Source organism: Sinocyclocheilus rhinocerous, unplaced genomic scaffold (assembly GCF_001515625.1).
Source record: "Sinocyclocheilus rhinocerous isolate Xijiao unplaced genomic scaffold, SAMN03320098_v1.1 scaffold362, whole genome shotgun sequence".
Classification (NCBI taxonomy): domain Eukaryota; kingdom Metazoa; phylum Chordata; class Actinopteri; order Cypriniformes; family Cyprinidae; genus Sinocyclocheilus; species Sinocyclocheilus rhinocerous.
The window spans coordinates 1436183-1456266 of NW_015639507.1; the positions used below are offsets into that span (position 1 = coordinate 1436183).

The window sequence follows — 20084 nt, forward strand, 5'->3', positions numbered from 1 at the left end:
CACCTTTTTTTTTTTTTTTTAAATAAAAGCTTTTAATTTATATTTAATCTATGCCTTGAATTACACTTTGTTTGAAAAGAGGTGCTTAACCTTAAAAAATATTATTTATTCTCTTCAGAAGGTTCAACTTTATAATACAAGCCATTTTGCATGATTTATTTTATATTTAAATTTATATTTAATTTATATATATATCTACATATATTTATGTTATATCAATTTATATATATATATCTACATCTACATATATATATATATATAATCAGTTTTAATTTGTTTTCATTATAATTTTTTATTAAAGTTTTAGTAAAATTTTCAGTGTTTTGTCATTTTTAGTTTTTTTTTTTTTTTTACATATTTGTTTATTTTTTTTAATTAATTTTTATTTCAGTTTTAGTTTTAGTTATTTTAGTACATCAAGTTGAAGTAAATAAAAAAATTAAATGTTCGCTTGGGAAAAGCTGAAATAAAAAGTTTAAAAAAAAATTTTTTTTTATTTCAATTAACATTTATTTATTATAATTTTTTTGTTTGTTTGTTTGTTTCAGTTTTAGTTTTAATTTTAGTTGTACTTAACTATACCCTGCAGGACACTGCTTGACATGCCCACTATTCATATGTCAGAAGTATACAAGTATATATCAGAAGTATCATATATGATCTTATCATATGATACTCTCGCTGTCTTTAAAATGGTATAATGTCGCGGCCGGTTTTGTAAGAGAATGCAGAATAAATGCATGTTTTCTCTGATACACAAACGGATAAAGAGGAGACAGTGCAGAACACAACCTGTGGGGTTTCATGCAGTATTGAAACAGCACCCACACACTCTGTGTGCTTTCAAAGTCCAGCATGTGGTGTCCCACACAATCATCCACCCCTGCAAAACCCACTGCTGCAAAAATACAAGATCCAAACCTTTTCCAGCTAAATGACTTTTCTATCGGGTTCCTAAACACAGAGATTAGATTAATAATGATTATTATTAATATTATAAATTATTTTTTGGTGCCTGGTTCCATAAAAGCAGTGATATTACTATGTGGTTACCATGCCAACACAAACCTTCATCTTTTTAGAGAGATAGCCCACTGTTGCCTTGGAGACAAAAGTCCAAAGAAATTGGTGTACAAGTGGATCTGTTTTAGATGTAATAGTATCAGAATGCTCTTTTGGCATCATTTATATCTCAGTGTGTTATTCCTGGACAAAGTTGCCTTTGTTTCAGTTGCTTTCAGGGAAATGATAAACAGAAGAATCCTGAATTAGACAGCATTTTGCATAGCCCCTCGACTTCACTGTGTGCTTCATTAGGTTTGTAGCACTTTTCATTTGAAACCCTTAAAAATAAAGTCATTTTCAACAAATGGTGAAAGGAAGTGCTTAACAGTCACAATTCATACAACATAGTTCATACTGGTGCTCTTTGAATAAGGGATCCAAATTTGTAGTCCGTGGCTGTCAGTGAATCAGATTGACCCTGATGAAGGATTTCTAAACTGCAGCCCATCAGTTTGTGGAATGATTTTAACTTAATAGCCATGACATAATAAAAGTTTGCAGTAATATTATTTATTATTGCAGTTTTTAAAGAAACAAAAGAAACAAACAAATAAATAAATAATAACACAGTTACAAGTAAAGGGTTACAAATTAAGCGCTTAATTAAATCTATAAAGAGGCTACCAAATGTTGGTATGTGGTTATTGCTAAACTTACACTCTAAAAAATGCTGGGTTAAATATAACCCAGCGCTAGGTTAAAAAGGGACAAACCCAGCTATTGGGTTGTTTTGACCCAGCGGTTGGGTTCAAAACATGGGTCAAAACAACCCAATAGCTGGGTCAAAACAACCCAACCGCTGGGTCAAAACAACCCAATAGCTGGGTTTGTCCCTTTTTAACCCAGCGCTGGGTTATATTTAACCCAGCATTTTTTAGAGTGTATATTTCCATAATTTAAATATATATGTTAATTGTTTATTTTTCATGAATATTTCATAATATTAATTTTATGTTAGAGAACATTAAACAATCTAACATTATTGTCGTTCTAAACAATATAGTATGTGTGTATTTATTGCTTTAAAAAACGCAATTAGACACAGTTTGCAGAAGAAGGCGGAGTTTAAGAATATCGCACACACGTCATTGGTTCTTGCGTGTAACGTTAACGCGCCAAATTTGAATGTGAGGAAGACGTGTGAAAGCAGAAGGCTAAGTTCTTCCAGTGGTCAACATCTTTACTGGGAGTTCGTTTAGATGTCAAAATTGTACAGCGTGTAAGTAAATCAAATATTACATTTATACAGAATGTTATATTATAATGTGCATATCAAACAAGAAGTAAACAAACGTAAAGAAACATCTTACAATATAACGTATATGATTTGACTAGCAGCGCATACTTTGATCATTCCGGTGGATTAAGGTGACATCCCTAGTTTTTGTATGAAAGGAAAGAGCCAACTTGTACAGCAGACTTTCATAACAAGACTTAATGGTCATTCCTGTTATGCAGTAGATAGATATTCATACCACATTGTCATATACAGTATGCCACAATAATACATTGGGTAAATGTCAAATTCACAATTTTCAAGTGAACATGGTGTGAAAAAACTGGCCTTGCCTAATTAGAAGATAATCTGATAAATACTTTAGTTGAAGGACAGCCATAGTGTTGCTTCCTAGAGAAGACCACAAGGCTGCCTGGACTGAATGAAAGTCGAAAGGAATAATGAGGTGGTTTTCTATATTAGGGTATAGTCAGCAGTTATTGAAATGCTTATTTGCCTGCCATTTTGAATCCAGAACACTAACTGCACTAATTACAACAATTTTGTAAATTCAGTGCTCTTTGGTTCTTCCTGGTTCACCCCTGTTTGAGCAATCCTTCCTCAGCTGGGAAATAGCTTAAATATGAGGAAACCTCCAGTCAGAAGATTGATCCTGTTCAACATGCAGCAGATTTAGTTTTTTTTAGGTTTGTATTTATTTTTAGGCCTATTATGATTATTCAGTTTTAGAAGCTGCTACCATATGTTTTTGTTAGCTCTATGATGAGATGCCGATAATGCTTGAGTTAAATTAAATATGATTAAATATGTATGATATTATGATGAATGATATTTAATCAATTGAACGCTATCTATCTATCTATCTATCTATCTATCTATCTATCGATAGATTAGTGTTAATTTTAATATTACATTAAGTTTTAATAATTTTAATATTACAATAAATTGCAACTTCACCATTACAATTACATTACATCATGTGTCATTACAAATATTTTTAACTACATGCAATAAAAGTTTTACCAGAAATGACCTTAAAGTATATTTTAGTTAATCATAAATCCTTGTCAGTACATTCAGCTGTTCACTTTGACCATATTTCAAAGACAATAGAAGTAATTATAAAATTAAACTATATATATATATATATATATAAATATATATATATATACTTAAAACAATTAACAAATATATATTGTAAAAATTAAATAAAAAAATATAATAATAATATATAGATATAGGTATATCAATTTCCTTCTTTTTTTAGATGAGATTTTTATTTTTTATATACAGCATGCATATATAAACAGCAAACTGAAGGAGACAGTAGCGAGAAAAAATCTTTACGCTGTTTAGCTGATATATGGAAGGCACAAACATGCATAAATTCTAAAAGAATTTTGAATTACTGTGCGAAAAGTCTCCATGCTGAGCCCATAGGAAAGATTTATGTGGTGGCAGATATTGGTTATGGCTGACAATCTGTACTTTTGACCACTAGATGTCGCCATTGAAGTGGTTTCCTCTTTCTTTGAGTTGACTTGCACCTGTTCAGTTTATTGTCACCTGTGTTTGACTCTGTACAGTATACTCAGATCTGCAGTTTATATACAGTCAGTTATTCATAATGTGAGCTGCTCAAGTTATTTTTCTCTTTATTGCCTTGAGCAGTGTCATCATTGCCACTTGACTGACAATGAGTTATTGGTGGCTTGCCAGTGTACCAGAGGGCGTCCGAGTCCAATCATTCACTATGAAGAACGATCTATTGCTGCTGACCTCCAAAACCACCCTATGAAGGCTGTTCACATAAGAATATCCTATTGTCTTGTTTGGTGTTTGGTCCCATTAGACTTAAAAACTTCTTCTAAATGGCTGAATATGTCACAGTTATGGCTGAGATGTGATTAGTTTTTTTTTTAAGGCTAAATAATTTCTTCTTCATTTGACATTGCCAAACACCTCTATGTGGTTTTCCTCAGTGCAATACTTCTGAGTTTTGGCTGACGGCATGTACCAGGCAGATTAACAATCAATATTTTTGAATTGATTATTAACTACATCAATAAGCAGCACCAGAACCTTATACACTCTTAAAAATAAAGGTTCCAAAAGGGGGTTTTCACAGCAATGGCTTAGAAGAACCATTATGGGCTGCCCAAAGAAGCAATCAGGTGACAGTTCTTAAAAGAACCATTCCTTCCTTAGTGTGAAGAATGTTTTAATAATCTGAAGAACCCTTTTCCACTTTAAGAATCTTTTGTGGAATGGAAAGTTTCCATGGATGTTTAAGGTTCTTTATGGAACCATAGATGCAAATAAGGAACCTATATTTTTTTAAAATATAATGTGCTTTACTCTGATGTAGTAACTCCACAAACCTCACTCTGACGACCTTATGCTGTAAAAACTTTAGTTTCATGCACTTTCAATGCAAAATTCATCTCAGTAACACTGCCCAAACCACACACTATAAACTTTAGTTTCACCACAGCTGATATCTCTGAGACCAATGTGCTTCCATATTTGCTTGTCTCGGTCCCATGCAAACAGAGATAATTGCGGACCAGCTGTGTGAGCAGGAGGCGGCCTGCGAGAGGACTCAGCTGTAGTGAGTATGCCACCATGCCATGTCTCAGAGCCAGTCAGTCAGCTCTGTTTCAATTAGGCCTCAAAATGAGTTAATCTGATACAGGCCAGAGAGGACAGACTCGGCAAACACACACTTTCACTTTGCCTATGGATCATTTAAGCTTAAGTAAATACTAAATACTAGTCTTTTCTAATGTAATTCGAGGATGACTTTACCAACCACAGATCAAACACGATTGTGGGCTGTACTACTTTGCTAGATTCTCACTTCTTGATTGGCCTTCGCTACCCAAGTTTTAACGCAAGTTAAAGGAATAGTTCACCAAAATATTAAAATTTGCTTAACGTTTACTCACTCTCAGGCCATCCAATATGTAGATGAGCTTGTTTCTTCATCAGAACAGATTGGCAGGAATTTAGCATTATATCACCTGCTCACTTGCAGCTATGTGTTTGTAAGAAACAAATCCATTATTAAGGTGTTTTAATTTTAAACTCACTTTTTGCCAAAACACCAGTCCATACTCTGTGATATAATACTTTTTCAGGTTTTCACGTCACAAGATGTTAATTGATGGACTGGATTATTGTGATGTTTTTATCAGCTGTTTGGACTTTCATTCTGATGAGAGATGCAATGCTAAATTTCTCCAAATCTATTCCCATGAAGAAACATCTTGGATGGCCTTAGTGTAAGTACATTTTCAGCAAATATTCATTTCTGAGTGAACTATTCCTTTTAGTAAATATGTGCTTATAATAACTTTCTTACATGTGAAAAACTTGCTATATAATTTAGTGTTGGGGATTTGCACAAAACTTTAAGTATTGACCTTTGGAGCTATTCCTCATGTGGTTTGTTGAGCAGAGTTGTGCTGCTACTTCTCTTAGTGAAGAAGACCCATTCAGTCTGAGGACCTTACCTCCACATTCAGGGTTTTAAACTAGGCTTGCCCTGAAGAACTCGCATGAACCCTTAATCTCTCCTGACCAATGTGGATACCACTAGTCCATCTACACTAATAGTCAAATGTTTTTGAAAGAAGTCTCTTCTGCTCACCAGGGCTGCATTTATTTAATCTAAAATGCAGTTAAAACAGTGATATTGTTAACTCTTTTCCATTCAAATATATTTTCAAATGTAATTTATTCCTGTGATGTCAAAGCTGAATTTTCAGCATCATTACTCCAGTCTTCAGTGTCGCATGATCCTTCAGAAATCATTCTAATATGCTTGATTTACCGCTCAAGAAACGTTTCTTATTATTATCAATGTTAAAAACAGTTGAGCTGATTAATATTTTCAGTGAAAACCATGATGCATCTTTTTTCAGGATTCTTTGAGAAAAACAAAAGTTAATAAGATAGAAATAGAAATCTTTTATAACTTTATAAATGTCTTTACTGTCACTTTTGATCAATTTAATGCATCTTTGCTGAATAAAGCAATTAATTTTAAAAATCTTACTGACCCAACACGAACTGTGAGTGGAAGAGCTTAAGGAAAAGGCATCAAAGTATCTTCAATCTGTTTGCAATGCAAGCAGATCTCTCAGCGTTTTCTCTCTTTCATTTTCCTTTATTCTCTCCATGCAGGTGAATATGAGATTTATGCTGTAGGGAATATAGCAGCCATCTATTAGTGCCACATTCTTAGTGTCTGCTGAAACAGCTTGGGATGGAGTCAAAATTAGTATTGATTTAACTGATTGATGATTTGAGCAGCTCTGCTTGGGTGTGAAATGACAATTTTGCCATCTGGAAGAGAGGTCTGGTGACTTTGAAAGAGTGCTGTGCCTTTCTTTATTCACTGAGCTCATCGCAGGAGGCATCATGTTTTGCACAGGATCACACCCAAGAATCAGTTCCCTTTTTTTTTTTTTGCAGTATGGCTGTGGGTAAATTTTTTTTAATATTTTACTTTCTCTGCTTCAAAGGTTTTCTTAACATCACACAATATTATGAACTAGCTTCTGATGCACTAGTTCATAGGTGACTGATGCAACCTTGACAAAGATGAATTGAAACCTTTTATTTACTCAGATATGCCTGTGCGACAACTAGCCCCAGCCTATTAAGTCTGCTAATTATTTTGACATTATTGAAGTGTATGTGTATATACATGTGTATATATAACTTATGTTGAGGTTGTTGTTTTTCCTTGCAAATGTCACATTTAGCTTGCTCAATAATATTTTATATTTTATAATTATTAAAACGTTACTTAGTCCATCCCTACATCTTATTCTATTCTATCTATATAGCACACCAATTTTTGCCTATTTATATATATATATACAGTGGGTACGGAAAGTATTCAGACCCCCTTAAATTTTTCACTCTTTGTTATATTGCAGCCATTTGCTAAAATCATTTAAGTTAATTTTTTTTCCTCATTAATGTACACACAGCACCCCATATTGACAGAAAAACACAGAATTGTTGACATCTTTGCAGATTTATTAAAAAAGAAAAACTGAAAAATGCTCAGTATTTAGTAGAAGCACCCTCTTGATCTAATACAGCCATGAGTCTTTTTAGGAAAGATGCAACAAGTTTTTCACACATGGATTTGGGGATCCTCTGCCATTCCTCCTTGCAAATCCTCTCCAGTTCTGTCAGGTTGGACTCTGCACAGGTTGAGCCCTACCTGTGCACGTGCCTGCATATGTATATTTTCTTCACACATTTTTTAAAAATTATCTGTGTGTTGTTGTTGTTGCCTCTGTGTACTGGAAGCTTCTGTCACCAGAACAAATTCCTTTTATGTGCAAACATACTTGGCAATAAAGCTCTTTCTGATTCTGATTCCGAAAAAATTCAAAAATTCAGTATAATGCGCTTATTCTTATAACACTGTAAAAAGCCAAACGTTGAGATCTTATCCAAGTGAAGAAACAAAATGCCATTAAGAGTAACTTTTTTTTCCATAATTAGAAGCCATCAGTAATCTATGCATTTTCCCGAGGCTTGATTCTACAGGACTGTGGATCTAGGACATAAGCGCGTTCACGCCGCTCCTCCGCCCTGCCACTGTTCTCTTGCACGCTCTCAGCTCCGCGCGTGCTCGGACGAGCCCTTCCGCTGGGCGCACGCGTGCGCGCTCCGCTCAGGATGCTGGGTTGTAGGTGATGATGGCGGAAGAGGAGCTGCGCTGAGTTTTCTCCCAGTTTTTTGTTAAATACACCCCTATAAGACGCTCGTCAGAAGATCTTGTCTTTCTCCTCCGTCTCACTCAGAGGGACTATGGGGAATGAAGCGAGCCTCGAAGGAGAGGGCCAGCCGGGGCAACCGGGAGGCGCTGTTCCCGCGGCTGGAGCCCCGGCTTCCATTTCAGCACCAGCGGGCGGTGGACAGCTCCACAAGCCGAGCAACGGAGCGCCTGCCGGGGGAATGGGCACCGCACACGGGCCGGGAATGAACAGGTATCGAGAATCATTTCAAACGCTTGTGAAGCGTGAATATTTTGGGGAATTAAATGCAATGCTTTGTGCTACACGAAGCGAGTCTGTGGGGTCTAATCTTGTGCTTTTACATTTAAAAGAACTAGTCACTTTTGGCCACATTCAGAATCGATCATTTTGTTTTTTAACAGCCTTCATTTAATTGCACTTTACATCCGATAATTTACACCCAATGATATGCATTACCTAAAGCTACTAAGCCAGCTGTCAGCTAAAAACCTCTATATGTGCATAAGATCGGGAATCAACTAACATATGCTGGACTCATGGGGTTATTTGATCTCTGGCATTCTTGATGCATAGATCTTTTTACATATGAGCATGCATATATATATATATATATATAAGCAGCCATATGAGAATGTTTTGTTTTGTCATGTTGTCTTATTTCCATTCATTACAGACAGTCTATGCTATTAGCCTTGCTCTGTCCTAGACTGAGCCACCTATGTTAGTTTCTGAGCTTTAATGGACATAGGAGATTGATGATCTGAATGCATGATTGATAATATTACCAGATGTGTATTGATCAACTAAATTATCATATGCATTTAGTGGTATTTTAAATGCATACAGGAATCTGGTGTCTGATATGGTAGGTTATAGAGTGAGGCATATAGATAATATGATGCATGCCATACTCTTGTTTAGTCATATAAACCTCAATTTACTTCGGTATGTTATTTTAATAACGCTGACTACAGTCACATGATGTGAAATTCATTGCTTTGTTAGCCACGCCTAATAGTGCTGATATCAAAATGCACTGGTACTAAAATCTCACTGTAAAACACACTCTGAGAGTGCAAGCATGATAAAATTGTTATAGCATTAATAATTGATAAAATTTTGACGAGGATCCATGTGACTCATTTGTTACACGTGCAAGCGAACATCTTTCACTAACTCTCTCTCAATTCCTCCCCACCCCTCTCTCATCTCCCTCTACAATCTTTAAATAATGCAATGTGTGAATTACCTTGTACTCTAAAGATTTAGAATTAATCAAACTTTGTGATGCAATTTATGCTGTTTGCAAATTTACCAGCTGTCGTTCTCTCTCCGGGTCCATTTTGTATAGCAGTGGTTCTCCAGTGGTTTTGCTTCAGGACACAGATTTTACATTGGACATGAAGTGGCAACTCAGAGCAGTAGCAAAATTGTTTATTGTATAAAAAGTCCCTTGAATTACGATAGTTTTGTGCTGTTGGCAGCCAATAATTCATAGCACAAAGCGCATTATGGTTGGCACAGACATTTATTGTTGTCTGGATTGCATTTTCTTTTAAGTTTTCTTCATGCTTTTTGGATGAGGGCAGGTCATGTGTCTTGCATTCACAGTAACTGAAATTTGGGCCAAAATACTGTAAAGTTTGTTTAGATGCACAACCTTTGACCCCTACAACAAAATGTATATAAAGTGTTTTGTGCATACTTCCATTGTAAAAGTTGATAAGCCTATTTATTTTCCTATTCTAAATATGCAGGATTAATACGATTAGTTGCAGTTTATTTATTGCTTTTAGCATTGTTTTTTCATGCAATCCACTGGTTGAGAAATGCTGTTATAGATTGGATAATATGATAATTTGTCTTGCATCTACAGTCACAGTTTAATTTCTGTGAAAATACTGTAAATTTGGATTAATGACAAACATCAACAACAAAACAGATGGGAAGCATTTTCTGTTGATAAGCCTATTTATTTTCAAATCCTAAACGATTATACTATGATTTCCATTTTATTATTTGCTTTTATAAAATGCTTTTTTATTTATACTGTACATTTTGATCAGATACACAAACTTTGGTGTCCACAACACCACAAATGGGAAATGTTTTTTCTTCCATTTTAAAAGTTGATAAGCAAACTTATCTTCCAGTCCTAAATATGCATAATTAAATGGTTGGTTGCATTATATTATTTGCTTTTAGCAGTGTTTTCCTCTTCAACCCATTGGTTGAGAACCACAGTTATAGACTGGATAATGTTATAATCTGATTTATTGCATGCACAAACTTTGACAACAACAAAGCATATGGAAAGGATTTTTTCTTACATTTCTCTTACAAGGTTGATAAGCCTATTTTTTGAGTCCTAAATATGCACAATTGCATGTTATTAATTGCTTTTAATATTATTTCCCCCTGCAACCTACTGGTTGAGAACCACTGTTATGTTGGATAATTTTATAATCTGACTTGAATAACAGTTGAGTTTATGCCAATAAAACATAAATTTGATCGGATGCTTGACTTTTGATGTCGGCAACAAACATTTGGGAAATGTTTTCTCTTCCGTTTTAAAAGCTGATAAGCCTAGTTATTGTCCAATCCTAAATATGCACAATTATTTGCACAATATTGAGAACCATGGTTATAGACTGGGTAATATAATTCATCTAGAATCTACAGTAACAGATGAATTTGTGCCAAAATAATGTAAATTTTGGTCGGATGCACAACCTTTGATGTCAACAACAAAACATCTGGGAAATGTTTTCTCTTCCGTTTTAAAAGCTGATAAGCCTATTTATTTTCCAATAAAGATGCACAATTATACGGTTAGTTGCATTTTATTTGCTTTTAGCATTGTTTTTCCCTGTAACCCACTGTTACAGATCTGATAATTTTATGACTTGCCTCTACAGTAATGAATTTGTGTCCAAATACTGTAAAGTTTGTTGGAATGCACAACCTTTGACATCAACACCAAAACATGTGTGAAGCATTTCCTCCATTGTAAGAGTTAATAAGCCTATTTATTCTCCAATCCTAAAAATGCACGATTATACGTTTAGTTGCTTTATATTTTTTGCTTTTAGCATTGTTTTTCCTTGCAACCTACCAGTTGACAACCATTGTTATATACCAGATAATATGCTAGACGTCCTTGTCTTACAAGAAAGACTTGTTTTGCATCTTGCACAACTGCGTCTCAAGTGTTTTGAAGTGCAGATACACCGTGTATCCGACCTGAAACATCGATTTACAATGCAATGATGCAAATGAAATGTATTTGTTGCAGTAGGGTGACCTAGCTGTCGGTTTGTTTATAGTCAGGCCTCTCGCAGTAAGACTATATTCTTCATGTCAGCGTTTCTCTATGGTCTGATTGGTTTGTTCATAAGCTAAAGTTGAATCTGTTTGGACGTGTGAGAAATGCACAAATGCATGTGTACAGCAGTAATGTTACTGCTGCACGTACTGGCAGTCTGTCTGTGTCTGACCGGCATCATTAAAACTCCTGAAATGGGTGTGTAGTCGCAGTCATAGCCTTGTGTGAGTGTTTGAGGGAAATACAAACCCATGGAGGATATTACAACCTGGGCAGGGGAAACATTTGTTTTTCTCATGGGCCATTCTGAGACTCTTGCATTTTTTTTTCCTCTTGTGTACGTCTCATGTTTTTATTTATGTTCTGAAATGCTCAGATTTTTCTGGACAGTGTCATCCCATCATACACACACGCATAGTGTGTGAAATGACTGCATCTGCCCTTTGTTTGACAGAGTGGTGTTATGTCTTATGTACCATATCAAGGCACTTCATCATTCACTTGTAAAGTGCGTGAGATGCCTACAGATGAGGTGAGACCTTGTGCTAATCTCCTCAAGGGTTTCTTTCGCTCCAAACTCTTTTAAAACTGCTTTCAAAGTTTGATGTTCGCTGAAGTCAATCTTTAAAATCATTTCACAGCATTTGGGCTTTGTAAAAGAAGCGATATTGGGGAGTAACTCATAACTTTTTTTAGTAGTACTACTATGACAGTAACTCTGCTTTTTAAAAAAAAATTATATCAGTTCCTGGAACTCCCTGTGAAACATTTTACTTAGTTTTTTTGTAGCGAATTCAATGTCTACTGTTGTTTAGCACTGTTGTGTTTTGGATTCATAGAAATGATTTATATACTATAGCTCAAAAGTTTGGGGTCTGTAAGCAAAAAAAACAAATAATTATATTATTATTTTAAATTGCGAAATATTCATGCAATGTTTTTTTTTTTATTTGAATATATTTTATAATGTAATTTATTCTTGTGATGTCAAAACTTAATTTTCAGCATCATTACGCCAGTCTTCAGTGTCACATGATCTTTCAGAAATCAGTTTAATATGCTGATTTGATGCTTAAGAAACATTTCTTATTATTATCAAAGTTTTGTGCTGCTTCATATTTTTGTGAAAACTGTGATACCTTATTTCAGAATTATCTGATGAATGGAAAGTTCAAAAGAACAACATTTATTTGAAATATATATTTTTTAAATATTATAAATGTCTTTAATGTTACTTTTGATCAATTTAATGCATCCTTGCTTATTAAAACCCAAATCTTTCTGTTCCCAAACTTTTGAACTAGTGTAAATGAGGGTTTTTTAGTTTCTTGCAATACTTGGTTTCAGTTTAAGTGCATTAACACACAAATTTTGGTGTAATTTATGTATTTATATAACTTATGCCAAATTTTTTATTTGAATTATTATAATTTCATAAGTTGATAAGTAAAAAGTAAAACGATATCGCCCCCTTACATAGCTTCAGTATAGTTAGCTATTTTTAGTTTTTAGCTTGTAGTGAATTTTGACTGTTTGAAATTGAGTTTTCAATTGAGTAGCTTGTGTCTTGGCGATCTACAGTTTCAAATCTTCCCGCACTGATAAGCAGCATTACAAACAGTCGGTTATTTAAGCTTTAAAATATGAATTTTGTTATAACTGAATTATGTAGCTATATAGTTTCATGAATCCAATCACATGGGGAAGCATGTGAAAGCGACAGCTTGAAATTAGTTTCACAGTCGACATGTTTGAGAATTTTCATGGCACAAACTCAGAATGTGATCTTTTGACTGACGGCCAAAATGAAGAACCAGAAGCTATTAATGTGTTTGTATGGACTTTCCAGAGGAGTGTGTAGGTGTTGTTTGTGCTATTAGTGAAACAAGGATGAAGAGAAAGACAGGAGGATTGAGGGAGATGGATGGAGAGACAGAAGAGTATCCGGTGCTTTATTTCCCAGCAGATGGAATAGGAGCATCGCTGTCTTAGCCTCCAAACATCACCCTCATAAAAGGGCCCAGAATTGTAATGACACAGAAATCTAATAAATGTTCTTTGTGAGCCTGCGGCATTCTTTTAGCGTTCTCTTTACGCTCCCGCTCAGTGTCTTTAAACCGTTCCATTTATTAAGCCTCGGAAGAAAACATAGAATATAGCCATGCACCCCAGCCCACATGTCGAAAGGCCAATTTTAAAAAGGTTAACGCCAAATCTTCCCATTTTAGACCTTTTTCATCAATATTACACTTAATCTTTAGTTGTTCACTGTTCCCCTGGCCTTCAAACCATACTGTACCAGCATGACATCTTCATTGCGAGTCAATATACTAATAATGGTCTGTTTTGCAGTGCAGTAGTATAGGCATATAGTACTCCACACTAAAGTATAGAAGAGAATGCTAGAGTATAGTACTCTACTTTAAGGAATATTCCGGATTCACTACAAGTTAATCTCAGTTGACAGCAATTGTGGCATAATGTTGGTTATGGCAAAAAAAAAATGTTTTGACTCATCCCTTTTAGGTGTGGTGAGGTGTTTACAATGGAAGTGAACTTAAAAGCAGAAATGTGAAGCTCATAATTTTATAAAATTAGTTTCAAAGTTGGTTGTAAAGAGTTGTAAATCTATTTAAAGGGATAGTTCACCCAAAAATGAAAATTTGCTGTTAATTTACTCACCCTCAGGCCATCTAAGATGTAGGTGACTTTTTTTCTTCAGCAGAACAGTAAAGAAGATTTTTAGGTGAAACCGTTATCCTTGGCAATTCATACAATGCACGTCTATGGCTGCAGGTTTTTGAGTGTCAAAAAAACAAATCAGACAAGACCAAATCAATACCCATGGCTCCTGATGATACATTAAAGTGTTATGAAGTGAATCGATCGGTCTGTGTAAGAAAATGAACATTATTTACAACATTATTACCTTTAATCCACAGCCTGGTTTACAACAGAGGGAGAGCGAAGACTAACATTAGCATTAAGCTACATAACACAATTTCTGAGATGAACATACATTTTTACTCAAAACTCACTTTAAACCACCGTCGAGTGTCTGAAACATGCTATTTATAGCCTTTATAAGCAGCTAATCACTGCCTGCTTTGCATTTCTTGAGTAAACATCTCTGCATGTTATGTTTTATTTATTTCTGACCTGAATAAGATATTTCACATAAAAGACATTTACATATAGTCCACAAGAGAAAATAATAGTTGAATTTATAAAAATGACCTGTTGCTACCTGGATGATCCACAGCTGTCACCTCCAGGCTCTTAAAGGGGTCATATGATGCAATTTCATTTTTTCCTTTCTTTTTGGAGTGTTACAAGCTCTTGGTGCATAAAGAAGATCTGTAAAGTTGCAAAGACTAAAGTCTCAAATCCAAAGAGATATTCTTTATAAAAGTTAAGAGTCAGCCACACCTACCTAAAACGGCTCGTTCGAACACTTTTTTTTACTTTAAACCGCATAAACACATTTCATTACACCAAATACACAAAATAATGTTCTTTTTAGCAGCATCATATGACCCCTTTAATGAATCTTTTTTTCCTTCTGGAGCATCAGTGAGCATTTAAAACTTCAGTGTTCAGTGAAAAAATGGATCTCAAAATAATACAGTCATTGTTGGAAAGGGTTCAAATGCGCAAAAGATGCTGGAAAACCAAGAATTTGTGGGACCTGAAGGATTTTTCTGAAGAACAGCAGGCAGTTTAACTGTTCAGAACAAACAATGGACTCATGAACAACTGTCACAAAAAAATAAAAAATAAAAAAATGTTACCATCCAGGTAACAACACAGTATTTAGAATCAAGCGTATGTACATTTTTGAACGGGGTCATTTTTATAAATTCAACTATTATTTTCTCTTGTGGACTATATGTAAACGTCTTTTATGTGAAATATCTTATTCAGGTCAGTACTAAAAAAATAACATGCATTTTGTATGATCCCTCTTATTTTGGTCACATAATTAACATTTTGCAGATACTGCAAAGTGTATGTGAAATTTTGACCACAACTGTATATATTGAATTTTTTATAATAACTTTTTATTTAAGGTTAGGGTTTCATTATGTTTGTAATAATTATATAAATACATAGTAGATAGATAGATTTGATTTAGTCTGCATTATAATTAGCTTTGTTAATGTTATAAAATTACTTATAATATTTCCTGTCTTGAAACCTGTGTATTATTTGAGCTGTAAAAATGTTTAAATAATACATTTTATAGTCGTTTAAAACTGTTTGGATTTATGATGTTTAGACGTCAAGGCAATGTTGTTAAATTGGAAAACTTTACACAGAAATGGTTAGTAAGCAGGTTTTTTATGAAATCATATTAACATTCATATTGCTTATATCTTGTTTCTACACTATTGGGTTTTAACGTTTATTGGCCCCATTGATTTCCATTGTAAGTGCCTCTCTATAACCCATATTTGTTCTTTTTCAAAGAAAAGAAGGAAGAAGTGGAAATGAATTTTGTGGTAATCAAACATTATGCCACAAATGATTCAGATTTGAGTTTAACTTGTACTCTTAAACACCATATAGCACACAAAATCCTAGTGCACTACAGGAGTATAGGACTCACTCCACAAAGAAGTATACAGTTATAGTATATAGTGCAGTATTCCTCACAGGACTGTATCTAGAGCGAGAGGAGACATGATTTCAGTTTGTAAGGCTTCACCCATGCCTGTTCTTCTCATGTGGAGCTGACTCCCACTGGTTTTGTACTCTCCTTCTGTCACTCTGTGACTCATCAGATGTGTTAACACAGGCTCTGTGCAGTAGAGAGGGGAGTGAAGGGGACTGCTCAGCACTACAGATCCAAATTAATCTGATCCAGCAGACGTGGCTGTCTAAGGCTGCTGTTAGCCCCTTTACGGACTGCAGAGAGAAGACAGCATCACAGTAAATGCTCACTCCTGTCCGGGGAAACACTTTAAGCCCCTTTGTACATGCGATTGTGCCCAATTTAGGATTGTGTTTAGAGCGCTAGGATTAAAATATTGTCATGCTGCATATAGATTTGATGAATTTAAAGCAGCATTCAAAGAGAAAACTGTCAGAAGGAGCTGGTGCTGTGATGCACCGGTCCAATTGGCTGTCTTTATGAGAATATAGCATAGACTTCTGTTTTTTAAGTGCTGAAGTTTAGCCATAATCCACACCTTAAAAGACAACTATGGCCAAAAAAAAAAAAAAGAGACATTTAAAGGATATACATTTTTTTGAAGGATCACGTGACACTGAAGACTGGAGTAATGATGCTGAAAAATCTGCTTTGCATCACAGGAATAAATTACATTGTAAAATATATTACAATAGCAAACAGTTATTTTAAAACGTAATACTGTTTTACAATATTATTGTTTTTACTGTATATTAGAGCACATAAATGCAGTTTTCTTTTAAGGTTAGCGTGTCAATTATTCTACAGTATAATACTTATAATTACTTTTATATAAAAGAGTAGTTTAATTAGTCTATAGCATGTCCTTATTTGAATTGCCAAGCAAACATCTATGTACTCATCCTTCTGAATTGTTTCTCTATAGCTGTTCTTCTGTTCGAGCAGATAGACAGTGTTGTTTAGATCTAGATATTTTAATTGTCTGAGTGTGAAATGTCTAAATATCTAAATTTGCCATGTATTTTTGAATATAATGGCCACAAAAAGTACAATGATTACCTGCATGGAGACACAGAGTATAGAAATTGCTAATCAGTGCTCCATTATGTTTTCTTTGTTTTCTGCATTCAGCAATAATTACCTGAGCACTAGATGATTATAAGAAGTACATGGTTCAGTTAATGAGACAATCAATCATAGCAGACACAATAACTCCTTGATTAAGCACAAGTTATGGTGTATCGATTCACCCTGTCAATAACCGTGGCCTTGCTTGTTTTGCTTACTAACATTCAAAGTTTAAATCTGTAAACTATTAGTGACAGACAGGCCTCAAGGGTATGTTAGCAAACAATGTTATAGACTGTATCCCTGTTTGTATACTATGCTATATACACTACTGTTCAAATCATTTGGATCCGTAACAGAAGTCTGTTATTTATTTGATCAAAAATACAGTAAAACTGTAATATTGTGAAATATTATTACAATTTAGAAGGTTATAGTTGTGTAGCTGTCCTGTGTCTGACTTTTGACAATGGACATCGAGTAAGCTTGGTTTAGCCTCAAGCTGTTTGGTTTATTGTTTAATTCACTTTTTATTGAATTAAATTGTGCCAATGCATAGCTTGCTCTGTTCAGACTAGGCCTCAGGATTTCATTTAAGGTGCATATTGATATTAGCAATACCTCAGAGTGTACTGGGTGCATAATTCTTCTTATTTGAATAAATATATAGCGATGATGAAATTCCCTCAGCAGAAAACCATCGACCGTGTGATGAAAATTATTTGAAGTATGTCAATGAGTTTATTTCTGCCACAGAGAACATATCCTAAAGCATTTGTATACATTGTATGTTATTTAAAATTACTATCGCAGTGATTCTTCTAGACATCAGTGAGATTAAATAGACTTTAGCTGAAGTCTCCTGCTTCTCTCTTTTTACTGCTGGAAAAAAGCCACTAATAATCACATATGTCTCCTGGAGAGTACTATTTTAAACTCTTTATTTTAATTTAATTTAATTTTATTTAATTTAATTTAATTTAATTTTATTTTATTTAATTTTATTTAATTTTTAGAACAAATAACCCAAGCTTTGCTTGTTTTTGTTTTTATAGCTCTGTAGTCTTCATGTATGCCAACCGTTCTCTGATTTGCATCTACGTTTATGTGTCCCAAAAGAATTTTTGTAGAGACATCTGAGACAATACTTAGCTGAGCTGAGAAGCAGCAACCTCTGAACAGTATAACTGAGCCAAATTCAAAGAAACCCTTTTTGCCTATTAAGACATACTAAAGTCATTCAATTCTTAATTTAGACTAACTTTTAATCATGCTTTCTACATTTTTAATGGCTCATCTGTAAACACTGAAACAAAGCTAGTCAATTGTTAGCAGTTAGTCACTCTGGGAAATATAAGAGTGGAGCTGATATTTAAATTCAGCGTAAGCCTATTTTATTTCCGTAATCTGATGTGTTTCGATTGGCCTACTTATATTTCACTACATATTGACTTGGGGTAGGAGAAAGCCTTTTAAAATAGAAAAATGATGCCCTTCACCTATAAATATGCTGAAAGATTATATTGTGCTAATGGATAGTACCTGTAAGCCTTTCTACCTGACCTGAACTGTTTCGAAGTCAATATAGTGTGTAAATTGAATGTTGGGAAGCAACTTTGGATCCATAGTTGGACTGAGATTACATTTCTTCACAGAATACAAAGCTGACACTCAAATAATGAACTTTTCTCCCACTTTGTCGTGTCTCAGTTTTAAGGCTTGCGTATAATGAGGGACCAGGTGCTGGAAATATTCCTGGACAGACAACAGAGCGATCCACACACACACACAAGCAAGTCTCAGCCAGACTCCCTGTTACTGTGAAACCTGCTATTTTAGTTCTCGCACACTTTTTTCCTTTCTCCTCAGAATCTGACAGAGGAAGTGTAAGCTTTTGAAGTGTCTCATGTGTGCATTTGAGGCTCTCTGTGTGTACCCGTGCACTTGTGTTTGCCGGCTCTCTGGAGACTGTTATGACCATAGAGAAAGCTTAGAGTCCGTTCTAATTGCTCTCTAATCCCAGCACCAGCCTGTGGAAGAAAGAAGAAAAGAAAATCATTACTGCTGTTGACATGTGATAAACGACCTGAGAGTAGCAGAAAGTCTGCACAAACCCCCTCATGCCAACTTGGGGACTTTAAAGGGGTCATATGATGTTGCTAAAAAGAACATTATTTTGTGTATTTGGTGTAATGCAATGTGTTTATGCGGTTTAAGGTTCAAACAACACATTATTTTCCACACAATGTACATTATTGTTTCTCCTCTATGCCCCGCCTTTCTGAAACGCGTCGATTTTTACAAAGCTCATCGGTCTGAAAAAGCGAGGTGTGCTGTGATTGGCCAGCTATCCAGTGCGTTGTGATTGGCCGAATACCTCAAGCGTGTGACGGAAATGTTACGCCCCTTACCGTACTGTGTTTCCATGTGTCCCGGCGCGACGAGACAAAACCAATAAAACCCATTACAAACGAGGTATTTGTTGCATCCAGTGGGAACATAATTACTGATTATAATGACTTATACTGTGTTTTTACGCTTTGCGTTGCGTATTGCGCCGCATAAACATAAAACCATGTCAACATAAAACTTCAGTACACTGCTCAAACTCGCGTTTGAATAGTCAGTGGCAAATTCTTTAAATATAAAAAACGTACTTACAGGCTGTGAGTCAGAAGCGCCAGACTGTCCTTGCAAAGTTGGAACTGCCCCACTTTACAACTTTACAGATCTTCTTTATGCACCAAGAGCTTGTAACACTCCAAAGAGAAAGGACAAATTGAAATCGCATCATATGACCCCTTTAAAAAAAAATTTTTAAAAAAGAGAGAGAGAAAAAGAGGCCAAGAAAGGGTTTGACAGTAGCTTAAGTGAAAGTTAGAAAGCAGGCAGCTGTAAATTCAACACTGAGGCTTAATTGAAAAGGAAAAAAATATGTGAGAAAGC

General features: G+C 34.9%; 1 protein-coding gene and 1 long non-coding RNA gene across 2 annotated transcripts in view; both read left to right on the plus strand.

The window, feature by feature from the left end:
• Nucleotides 1-2208: 2208 nt before the first annotated feature.
• LOC107751246 (uncharacterized) lies at nucleotides 2209-4088 on the plus strand. The gene is made up of 3 exons (XR_001641217.1): nucleotides 2209-2284; nucleotides 2857-2988; nucleotides 3974-4088. It is a non-coding gene; the product is annotated as an uncharacterized LOC107751246 (long non-coding RNA).
• Nucleotides 4089-8003: 3915 nt separating this feature from the next.
• LOC107751196 (protein bassoon-like) overlaps nucleotides 8004-20084 on the plus strand; it is a 95225-nt gene continuing 83144 nt past the window's right edge. Inside the window, exons 1-2 of the mRNA XM_016566847.1 lie at nucleotides 8004-8022; nucleotides 8134-8319. Coding sequence (XP_016422333.1) covers nucleotides 8009-8022; nucleotides 8134-8319 — 200 coding nt within the window. The 5' untranslated portion in view covers nucleotides 8004-8008. The remainder of the gene's footprint in view (nucleotides 8023-8133; nucleotides 8320-20084) is intronic.